Here is a 12,929-nt window from a genome sequence, read left to right as displayed (position 1 = left end):
CCTTTGTAAACAATTACTAATGCATGTTAGAATTTAACAATTTTAAATAGATCATGAAAGGTTGGATCACCTGAAAATCAAATTTTATACATTAAATATGAATTTTTATACTGCATAAAAAAAATTTAGAGATTTTTTTTCAACGAGAAAGTTTTGAAGATTTTTTTTATAATTTTTAATCTAAATTTTATTTATCATAATTATTTATAAATTAAACTTTAATATTTTAAAAATATCTATTTTTTTAAATTTTAAATATGATTTATTATTTAAATATAATATTTATTTGTATATATAATTTCTTATAAGTTTTAGATATATATAATACGTATTTAGGCTAAAATAATAGTTAATAATTAAAAAAAATGAAAGGAAACAAGGGGGCGTTTATACTCTATAGCACGAATATATCTTAATCTCTAGGAATTCTAAAACTTTTATAGGGTTATTAATTTATATTTAAATTTAACTTAATTAAAATCCAATAATTTGAGATGGGAGTAAATTAACCTAATTTAAAAATATATAAAATATCAATCTTAACAAACATTATATATAATTAAGTTATAGAATTAAAAAAAATTAAAATTAAAGTGTATCTTATAGGACATATTTTAAATTAAATAATTTGTTATGAATATAATATAATATTATAGTATATAAAATATTAATTATGAAGTGATGTATCATTATCAATACATAATTATTAAAAAATATAATTTTATTAAAATAATAATATAAAACAACTAACAAAATTGTGAGATTTCAATTCGTCAAAATTTAATTCAAGCGAAATGGTAGTTAAATAGTGTAACACTCAGGTTTAGTAGAAGAGTGAGAGCTAGTGTGAAGAATTTCTTTCATTTTTCTCCTCATTTTGTCCTTGACTAAGACCTTTTTCTCCTTCTTCTTTCCTTTCTTCTCTATGTAGTTGATTATTGTTAGAGGTGGGTCTTTGGTGCTAGTGAAGCCATAAGACTAAAGCGAAATCGTACGAAAGTGTGCAGAGCTTTTTCTCCCCCTTCTCTCTCTCGCGAGTTTTGGTTCTCCAAAGAGGGAAGCTTACATTGTGGTTTTGTCGTGTGCATATTGATTGGTACGCTTTTATGCCTCTAATTTCTTATTGAGTTGTTGATTCTTGGTGGTTAAGTTGTGGGTATGGGAGTTCTTGAAGTAGGCCTCTTTACTCATGATGAACCTTTGATACTTGGTTGCATGTTGCTTTTGATGGATAAATCTTGAGGTTCCTATACTGTATAGTTGTTGTATGTTGCAAAATGCTAGTTGTTGGGTTGTTGTGTGCAAGATTTTGGGTAGAAAGCAATTCTACATAAGTGAGAAACTGATATCGTGTCAGGCTTGCCTTCACTATGTCAGGCGTAGCTCAACCTGAGGTTTCCTCCCTTTCTCCATGTCGAGTGCAAAATTGATGGCGTTGGACGTGAGGAGAGAGATTCATCTCTGCTTAGGTTCACGTCGAGCATTGAAAGGTGTGGCGCGAGTGTGAATAAGGTAAAAGTCCTCTACCTGATTGGGGTCGAGCGTGGGTCGTAGCACATCATGTGCGAGAGACTACAACACTTTCTGTCTCAATCGCGCCAGGTGTGAGTGGTGCAAAGAGACTAGAGCACTCTCTGTCTTGATGGCGTCGGACGTCATTTGAGTAGTGTCGAAAATAACCTACATTTTGTGTACATGCTATTTTATGATGATTTATTGATGAATATTGATGGCCATGATGTATGTATAATAATATAAAATGATGAATATTAATTCATGTTGTAAGTTGATAGATGAATCAATGATGTTAAGATGTAAGTTGTATGTTGTGTAGTTGTTAAGTTGTAAAGTTATGGACATGTGGTTGAGATACATGTCTTGATTAAGATACATAAATGCTAAAGAAGAATTATGATGTTTATAAATTGATCTTCTCTCTAAGGTCTATGTGGTTTGATATGGAGGTAGTCAAACCATATCATAATTGAATAACTAACTGAGTAAAATACGAAGTTGGAGACTTGGTCTCTAACTTAATATTGAAGGGTTGTGATATTTGGAGAGTAGTTGATGGATTAATCTCATAGATGACTTAGTGTTGCAAGCTAATGTTGTGATATGTCTATACTCAAATTGTTTTACCTTGTTGACATAGTATCTTTTTTCCTAGTTTAAGTGACAAAACCTAAAAAAATCAAACTAAGTTGTTTATACTTGACTCTCTTCGAGGTCTAACACTGTACTATACCTGACCTGATTAAGATAGATTTAATGTTGTAGTTTGATAAGGTCAAACCACTTAAATTATTCACCTTTGTTGTAGGAGTTTTCCTTAGTTGATATGCGTAACGATACATTGGTTATTAATATTTCTATGATGAGATATTGGTTATAACAAATTTGATAAATGTTGAACAAACTATTAAGTTGTGAGATGTACTATAATTGACATATGCTTTTGTTGCCTTTATTGTATTTTTGCATGTTATTTTTTTCATAAGTTTACCTTTCTTTTTCTTGTGATTGAAACTACAATAATCATATTTAGTATGCAGGTAAGACAAAGTTAGATGATTGGCTAAAGTGATGGTGTCAAGTCACACTAGAGGTGGCTTGTGTTGTATGACTCTTCTAATGGAATTGTGTTTTTGGAGTTCTCGACTGACTATCCAAAAAACATTTTGTAGTAGTTTAAACTACGACATATATAATATATATGATGGATTTTATATAATGTGTATATTTCCATACATTTTACTTTATACATGTGTAATCAATTGCTTTTATTGGCTAATCTATCTAATGGTTCATGTATGTTTTCTTTTAACTTCTACTTTATCGTCAATTCCCATGATAAGTACGATGGTTTGTCAAATAGTTACAAATAGAACAATCAAATAAATCCTGATTTTAGTTTTAGTTTTGAACTTGTAAGACATTATCATAATAGTCCTTTATTTTAGCTCCATTGTTATAGGAACTATAATGATAATAAAATATAAAATTTAGAAACTATAATGATAATTGATTATACATACATTTCGCATATTAAATTGACAATAATTTCAATTTCAGAAACCTTCTTTGATATATATATTTTTCCTAATTTAGGATTATTACAGTAACACCTCACCAATTCAAAGAACAGAATGAATGTTTAATGTGATTACTGTAAATTTGAAGTGCCTTGAAAAGGTGGCTCTGTATATCCTTTAGACGAGCATCTCAAGCACTAGTGAGGATACGAATCATGCAAGATCCCTTTCAGATTGAGATAGATTAAACAACTCAAATTCAAAGCTCTTTTATTTCTGCCCTCAACGAGTGCACGCCTCAAATAATATACCATTGGTCAGAAAAACACCGCTTAGCTCATTTCTCCCTAGTTGCATTTATAAAAGCATATCTTCTACGCGTATCAATAAAAAAATTATCTAACTATGCTCTTTTCATGCACACAGGATAAGAGGGTTATGTTCCCACTTAATTCCAATCAAACATAACAATTTGAGGGCCTTAACTAGCTCAATAATTGGCTTATAATTTATCTTTTCATTTTGGATGCCTAGTTGTTTCATAAATTTAATATCATAATACATTAAGTTTGTATTGTATCCTTTAATTTATTTCATCCTCAGATTGCAATCTACAAAAAAAAAATGATTTATTAATCTGGAGTGGACACTGCATGTGGGTTTAAGCGTCAAATGATAGGAAAGTATTTTTGGGATTATAGTTTTTTCCAATCGACTTTGACATAGTTCCATATTCTGTCACATAACATAAAATACTGGATAATTGAACAACAACCAACTTCACTGTATATTCATCAGCAACAAAACTTATAATATGTCATCTCCTAGAAGTTTCCTCAATTTCTAGCTCTTTTTTTTTTTTTCGAATGTAAAATTAAACATTTATGTACATATATATCACACCAAAGTTTTTTTTTTCTTTGGAAAAAGTCAAAAAACCATGCAACCACATGTACACGTCTTTTTAGTCTCTGATTGTAATTACGGTTGCATTAGCCACATTTACATGCATTTTCTTTTACCAGGATTGTGATGAAATTACAATATTGATCTTTAACCATACTAATGATTCACAACCGGAAGCTCGATCGTTTTCTACTTACAAAATCATCAGTGGTGGAAACTTCAAAGGGAGTTTTAATTTGTTCGAATCTTTCTGATAGGAACAAGTTTTGCAAGTTTTCTGATAGGAACACCCTGACTTCTGCTGTAAACATTGCCTTAACGGGCCTGTGATCTGATAGTTTTGATTCAATTCTACTGTACTCAAGTTGCTTTAGACCCTCACCGTACCATACTATTCGATCACACCTAAATTAATAACAAACAATAATTTAATACTAATAATTATTCAATAGTAAATGTTTTGAACGTGGCCATATATAGTTATGGATTTTATATAGTATTCTCTTACCATGCTGGTGCTCTTCTCTTTTCTGCCTTTTTCCCGTGATAGCAACATCCATAGTAAATGTCTGAATTTGGACAATATTTGTAGGTAGGAGCAAAATTAATTTCCCCTTCGTGCCATCCTCTTAACATGTTTCCGGTGTTTAGCTCCATTATTAGCTTCATTTTTATTGGATAAATTAAGTCTTAGAGATAAATATATATAATGCAACCAAATTGAAAGAATATATTTTCTTAAAGGAATTCAAAGAGATGTTTAAATCTCCGATTATATAAATATACCTGATCATTTTCTAATAATGAATCCCAGTCTTGTTTTTCAACAAGCAAGCGTGTTGTTTCTTCTGGTAGAGAAATTCTGTAATTTAGATCTCCAAGCAATATTACATGACTGCATAAGACAAGGTGTGATTAGGTGTCTAAAATAATACAAGATGTATATTGAAGTGAAACTAATTAAGTGCAAGTTGGGAGATGACTGGTATATTTCATTAATTTGATGCTTCAGTGGTCCATATGAGGTTAACTGTTACTGTCATTTGAATATACTCCTTGTTTTTCTTTCAACTCAAGACAATAATATTCTTTTTTATTCATAACTCAAGAAATGTAATTAATATTTTTATTGTTATTAAAGTTATTCTAACTTTCTTATACAAACCTCTATTGTTATTTCTCTCAGAGTAAGTGTGAACAGTATTTAAAAATTAAATATAGATAAAGATACAATTGAAAAGCTAGTAATTAGTATTATGTTAAATTTTTGAATGAATAGGTGAGTAGAAGAAAAAAATTCTTTCTTAAATAAACAGATGAAGAGAAATGAAGGGAGTATTTCTTTACAGTGTAGTGTTCTGTTCTGTTTGGCTTCTTTTGGAAAGTTTTTACTGTAATACATATAGCAGACAATTTCTTCACGAATTCTCGAAGTTAATTAACTCTAATTGAAGTTTAGTTTAAAACGCTAAAACCAGCGAAGAATAATATATTAATGTTTTGGCGGCATGATTCCTATTGGACAAATTCAAAGCCGGAGATTATCATTAATGATACTTCTTGATTGAACAAAATATTTTTTTTCAAGAACCAATCAACGAACCAAATGAAACATTAACGTATTTAATATTTGCACCTTGTTTACATGATTTTTTTTGGGAAAGGACCATAAATATTAAATAAAAAGCAAGGGGGGCAAAAATTATTAAGAATCGGTTTGGACGGTTTGAAACATAACATCACTTACTCATGATCAAGAATGGTTCTTGGCAAATCAAGCAAAGGGCCTCTAGGAAAGATTGTACGGGAAAATATTTCAGCAACATTAGAGTTCCTGTTCTTCTCATCCCCTTCTCTGCCCCCTGAAGCTAGATGGCTGCACACAAAGCAGAAGCTTGTTTCATGTAATTGAAATCTCACTGATACAGAACCCTGCAAATTCATTGGAGTTGTGAAACACAAAACCAACATTAACCCAAATAGGATTTTTATATAACCAATTCTGATGCGAGCTTTAGACTATTGACTACTAACCACTAATTAAGGCATGTAGAGGAGTTTATACATAATTTATTTTGACTTATAATAGTAGTTTATCACTTTTTTATAATGATTTTTCAGCTCATTTCAATGAGTTTGATAAGAAATCTCATCAAAATAACTTTTAAATTTGATTTAATAAGTTTCATAATGAATAAACTCTTATGTGATAAACTTTTACCAAACAGCTGTTTAATTAAACTATTTACCAAGTGTGCCTGTGGTGCTTATAAAAAGTGATGTTGACAGTGATGATTTGTATAGTACAAAACAAATACGTATGTTCATGTGCAAATAATTCGAAAAAGAGACTAATTAAATAAAATGCAACAAGATTCTCAAAATCTGTGATTTTTAATAAATTTTAATTATCAATAAAAAGAGTGTTAAAGAAATTGCTAGTATTAAATTTCAATCAATAATAAAAAAGTATTAGAAAAAAAAGATATTAAGAAAAATGTATAACATTCCTCAGGATAAAAAACAAATACTGATGCTGAGGTGCAAAAGTAACATGAATTGAGTGGGATTGTTAGGTCACCTTGTTTCCTAAGCAGCCCATTATACCACAGCCTACACATGACACGCTTGGATGCCGAATGAATGGACAAAGATCTCTCCTAGTCCACACAGATATGAATATTCCAACCATTTGCTTGCTAATGATACATTGGAAATCATGTAGGGCATCACAGTACTTAGCTGGATTTTCTTCCTTTTTGGGACAAAAATGTTTTTTAGCATCACGTTGATCTAATTTTCTGCCCCTCTCATGTGTTTTCTTGTTCAGAGCCTTCCTGATCATGGAATTCCATTTCATAGAAATCTCATTATTTTCGGACCCCAATACATTTGATGCTTTTAGAGGCACTATCTCTTGAAACCTGGATTGGGAAACAGTGAAAATAAACATAGAACAAAGCTTCAGTTTCTTTATTCATTTCAAAACGTGTTTTTTTTCTTTGCTAGAAAAAATGAAGCAGTTCTGACAATACCCAAGTATATAGATGTCACAGGAGTTGTTGCATGTCTCCAACAAGTCATCTATATTCAAATCTTCATCCGGTGCAATCCCACCCACGTTCCATGTACTAACAAATACCCTTAACATAAAGTAAAAAACACAATATTATCAGAAAATTTGAAAGAAAAAAGTTGTAGAAGAAGCAGAACCAAGCCAGAATAGAATTGAACTTAATCAGCTTTTCTACATATGATGTATAAGATATATAGAAAAGATGATATATATTTTGGATCTTACTTGTACTTTTGTGTGTCCTTGTGATCATGAAGAATGGCTTTTGAGTTGTGATGAATGTCTACAATACCCAGCAAGGGTTCTTCATAACTTGGGTAATCTGCTATAAAATCGGTGCTACCTAGTCGCTTCTTGAATATCTTATTAGCCACTAATTTAGGCCACATGTCCTAGAGAAATGGCACACACAAGTCGAGGTCTATAAAAGTTGTGAAATGAATAATTGAGAGAAGTTGAGACTATAGGTGCACACTAGTCACTGCTGCAGCTTGCTTTCCTGGCATAGTAATGTGGTACTCTTGGCGACAAAGAAAGCATTATATAGAAAGTCCAAAAGGAGTAATAAGAACGAGAAATGGAAGAGGAAGGCTTGTGTGCAGGTTGAGGAGTAAGAAGGGCTTTCATATGACGTAGAATATGATGCACCTTTTGGCTGCATTGCTCGTCATATAATATAGGAATAGAGAAAGCTAGTACAAAACATGGGTCTACCCTTGGTTCAGATTTGAATTCTTCTGTTTGTTGAGTAGAATTTAAAGGATATCTTAATGTTTACAAAATTAAAATTGTTGAAAATGGGTGCAAGTGGGAGAGTGGTCCATAACAAAATAGGCAAGTAGGAAATTATGTGATGAGTAGCTAATTATTATTGCCCCATCTACAGGTAGTCAAGTATTTTGCTGACATGTGAATAAAATACGAGGCTTTTTTTTTTTTTCCTTTCTTTTTTTGGGAGATTGGAACTTGGACGTATAATATTGGAACTAAATATGTCCTGATTTTCAGCATGTTAGGATTAATTAAAGAGGTTTTTTATGGTATTGGCAACTTAAGTTATTGTTTTAGTGTTTCTTACAAGTATATATTTTTTCGGGGCAAAACTTTTGGTGACAAATCACTTTATAGTAAAGTTTTATATTACGAATTTTTTTAGTAAAATTATGTATAAACGTTCTTGTGGTATGCACATTGTTTTCATTAAAAATAAATCACTTTTGAGGGATCGTGCCCAAATAAACCAGATATTCTGCAGATTCCAATTGTTATTAGCACGTTAATTAAGAATTATATTAAGAAATGGTTTTGCCCAAAAAAACAAGAAGAAATGGTCAAAACAACTATAAGTACTTAGACGCTATTATCTCAGTCTCAATTGTCTCGGTGGTTGAGACAATCGAATAGATGGTGATAAGTTTACTCTTATATATTGATCAAAACAGCTATACTTTGAAGTATTTGTAATTATATCTAGTTAATAAAGAAGATAAACAAGATTAAGAGATCAATTTGTCATCAATAATCCTATTAAATCCAATAGATTTAAACCTATTATAGTCGGAATAAATAATTACACAAATTAATGTTAATTTATTACTATCTTAGATATTTGAATTCGTATTAACTTAAATGTTTAGGGTTTAAAGGTAATTTTATCCTTCGAAGTTATTGGTTAGTAGGAGAATTTAGAGCCTAGCATTAGAGATTTATTGTTGTACTTTCAGATAAGTATAATCTGTATTTCTTAGTTGGATGGAAATATGTCTATGAGATTTAAGTGTTATTAAGTTTCAAGATATTTTCTTAATTAGGATAAATAATCAAAACTATAAAAAAACCTTAATTGCAGTAAAAAAAAATGAACTCACTCTCAAGTCTCAACAATATATTAATATCATTTGTATATATATAATAAATTTATTTAATAATAGTAACATGTTTTTTCTCCTTGTCATTTTTTATCGCATCACTTATTTTATATAACATTTATATCTTTCTTATATAAAAATTATTGGTACATCCTCTTTATTTTATCTAGCATTATGGTGAAGGATTTTCACACTTGGCAAGTGGGTCAAACCTCATGTAGTAATTTATGATATCGTTCTTAGGGATTTGGGGATATTATGTAATTTCCCTCCTAATTCAATTTGTATAAACAACCATACACAATTATATTGAGCAGGTCATGTAAATAAGATAAGTTACAAATGAGATATTTAATAAAAGATTGATTCAAGAAGTGATTCCTATGCAAAAGAGAGATTGTGGTCAAATGTACTTTCACAACCCTTATACTTTTCAATGAATCTTCTATATGAATTCAAGTTTTCATTTTCTCACATCCATATAGTCACTCAAACTAATTCCTCAAGTTTGAATCTCTATGGGTTAAACCTTGGCACATGATTCCTCAATGATCAAGATTAAATCCTTGTATTAAATATAAGGATGTAAATGACTAACAAATCCAAGTCTATTCCTAGCATAAATCATTGTTATATGAAATGATCCAAACTAAATTTAGAAAATGTTTTTCGACAAGATTCAAAACTATAAATCAAAAGACAAGTGATCAAATTAGCTTAAGCATTAAGAGCAGAATTTCAACATAAATATGATAAATTATATATACGTATATATATATATATATATATATATATATATATATATATATATATATGAGGAGGGTTCAAACGACACGGGTGTAACTTTTACTAAGTGTTACACCACTCAATAACTTTATATTAATTTTGAATTTTGAAAATCCAACCGTTATATTGAAAGTTCATATCTCTTAGATCATATATATCAAATTTTGTTAAATTTGAACAACAACTTGAAGGTAATCAAAGTGTTTTAGTAAAAGTTACACCGGTGTCGTTTGAACCCTCCTCTCTCTCTCTCTCTCTATATATATATATATATATATATATATATATATATACACACACACACATGTGTGTGTGTGTGCGTGTGTACACAAGTGTTGGTAGTTACATTTAAACTCAATTCAAGAGAAATTAGTCACTTATGATGAGGGCTCTAGTTGATACAAAGATGAAGAATACAATAAGAAGAAAGAAGAAGAAAATGGAGAGGGCAAAGACCCTTGTTCCTACAAGGATATCAATCTTCCAAAACCTTCTTCAAAGCTCTATTCTTTTTCCTAAATTTTCTCTCTATCTCATATTTTTCGTCCCTTTGATTTTTTTTCCTTTAATTGCTATTTATATGATCTTTAATTAAAAGCAAGGAAAAACTAGAAATTTTAACTCCACCGTTGCATCCATGGACCGCCATTGCAATAGTGAAGAGTCCTTCAAAGTGAAGAAAGCTCCTATAGCTTGGGTGCTGGATGAGCGTTGCAGCACTAAGATCCCCTGTTCTTGGCCTCTTCCAAATTTTCACTACTTTGGTCGCAGACCAACGTTTTAACGCTAATTTTTTGACTTGTTCATTCTTTATCCATTCTTCACAGTTGCAACCATGAATTAGCTCTATGATCTTAGATCCCTGACTTTGTTGCATTTCCTATGCAAAGGAGAGAAAATTTAATTATAAATTCACCACATATTATTTAACATTTTCCTTTAAATTACTAATAAAATTAAAAAAAAATTATAGTTAAATGTACACAATAACTTCATAAAGAGTACTAAATATAAAATAGTATCACATATTTCATGCACTTTCTCTTGCATAAAAATTATTATAAAACAATGTTATATAAATAATAATACTATAATAGTACTTGTGCTACAAGTACACATCAATTCCTTTCCACTTGCACCATTTCTAATTTAGATTTATCTATTTTCTCACTAATGTTTATAATAAAATTATTGGCATAGTATTAAGAGTGAAAAAAATATATCCATCCACATACTCAACTCAATCTTTTATTAATTTGGATAAGCCTGAATTTTAAAATTAGATCCAATATGATTTGTAAGACCGATTCAAGTTATACTTCAGATCATATTCCAACTTGTACTTTATTATTTTAAAATAAGTATTAATAATAACAGATTTTTTATAGATAATATTTTGTATAAAATTATACTATATTTATATAGACATGATTTATTTTAAAATATATAATAAAATATACCTTAATTTAAGTTTTATATTTCTTTTGTTTTATAATTTAATTATACATGTGTGAATATTGATATATTGAGTTAAAATATCATGTTAACTCGATTTCGTCCCATATACATTGGATCAAGTTTGAGTTAAAATAAATTAGTTAGATCAATATTTTGGATCAAATAAAAATAAAGTTAAACCGGTTTGAATTCATTCTTTATTCATCCTTAGCTAGAATCATTAGGAGAACAGTCGAGCAAGTATTGAAGTAGAGGCCCAATCAACACGGACAACCACAATGTGGTCATGTCTTCGTTAGTAGTCGTTGGGATATTCCTTGCATTCACAACTCACAAGGAAAAGCTTGCATCAAACTGAGATTTGATCCCACAAAGTCACATATAAGAGAGAATGATCTATTGTGTTGGAATCCTTAGTGGCCTAGAATTAATCATGGTACAACAAAGGCTTTAGTTCAATGCTTCCCATTCATAGCCTTGTCTTCAATGGTCGATTTGAGGATGGAATGAAGACAAGTCATGAGAACCACGAGAAAAAATATTAGGGTACGGTGTCTCTTCTAACATTGTGAAATTGGATCTGTCATTTTGCTTAAACTATTTAGTGATGTTATTTGTCTGGATTTTTTTACCTAACTTAACAAAGGCAAAATGAAATTTTGAAGTGACTTATATCAATGACTTAACCTAACTTCGTGCATATAAACTTTCTAATGAGTTGGGCAAGATTTAAATATAGATGGAATATATTTGAGAAGCTTAAACTTAACTATGTTTAAACATTTTAAATCAAATTTTTACTCATTCAAATTATTAACTATTTGTTCTCATTTTTCATTTATATCTCTCATACACACATTCACTCTAACTTATTAACTAATTAAATACATGCTTATTAACTAAAGTTAAAATTTCTAAAATATGAGGATATACGAGGGCTCTAATCTCTATTGAAACTCAATTATTATTTCATAAATTTCAACAAATTTTAATCAATAAATACATCAAACATGTTTTACTATAGAATTTCAATGCAAGTATATATTCCATTTCCCTTTCCACTTCTTTATATTTAATATTCCAAAGAAGGAACAATTAAATTATAGCTTTGACAATGATGCCTACTTTTTTATCCTATCCTCGCTATCTCCGTTTGGTTCATTAATAAAAAATAAAAAAAAAACACCAATTACTCATATGCATCATGTTGGAGATATAAAATCTGTCATATACTAATTTAAGTCTTTTGAAAGGATTGATTCTTAGGAGACATACAAAATCATTATAACAATTTAATCTTTAATTTTAAATTTAAATTCATAATATTTTAGATCCTTCTGCGTCCTAAATGATAAAGATGGGTAATATATGGGTTTAACATGATTTAGAACAGTATGATCAACTCATGGATTTGAGTTTAATCAGTTTTGAAAGAAAAAAAAGTAACCCCATAATTTAAACCTATCGCTTAATAATTAACTCAAGTAATATATATTATTTATTGAATTTAATAGGCGTACAAATTTGCCAGTAAAAAAATATAAATATACCAATAACTAATAAAAAAATATTAGTAATATTATTGTACTGCTCAACTCGGTCATGTCAAATTGACCATGTCCAGCTCAGACAAATCAAGCTGAAAGTACCAACTTATTCATACTAGACCTAGAAGATAAAACTTTATGGCAATGACTACAATTATCTCCACACCACATCTCTCATAATATAGAGATTATATTATCGAGAACAATATCTTCACACAACTATCACAATATGTCTTTGAAAATCATGCAATCA

At 29.7% G+C, this 12,929-nt stretch overlaps 1 protein-coding gene across 1 annotated transcript; it reads right to left on the bottom strand.

Annotated features, from left to right (window-relative positions):
* Positions 1–3,932: 3,932 nt before the first annotated feature.
* LOC109804645 (DNAse I-like superfamily protein) lies at positions 3,933–7,708 on the bottom strand. Its single transcript, XM_029272749.2, has 7 exons — positions 7,243–7,708; positions 6,977–7,084; positions 6,523–6,865; positions 5,689–5,873; positions 4,728–4,836; positions 4,450–4,604; positions 3,933–4,346 (listed from the first exon to the last, which is right to left on the bottom strand). The coding sequence occupies exons 1-7, from the start codon at positions 7,404–7,406 to the stop codon at positions 4,106–4,108; spliced, it is 1,305 nt and encodes a 434-aa protein (XP_029128582.1). The 5' UTR covers positions 7,407–7,708; the 3' UTR covers positions 3,933–4,105.
* Between the last annotated feature and the right edge of the window lie 5,221 nt (positions 7,709–12,929).

This window comes from Cajanus cajan, chromosome 2, assembly GCF_000230855.2.
Source record: "Cajanus cajan strain Asha chromosome 2, NIPB_CcT2T_4, whole genome shotgun sequence".
NCBI classification, from domain to species: domain Eukaryota; kingdom Viridiplantae; phylum Streptophyta; class Magnoliopsida; order Fabales; family Fabaceae; genus Cajanus; species Cajanus cajan.
Note: the sequence above shows the minus strand (reverse complement) of the source record. Positions and strands in the feature narration are given on the sequence as shown.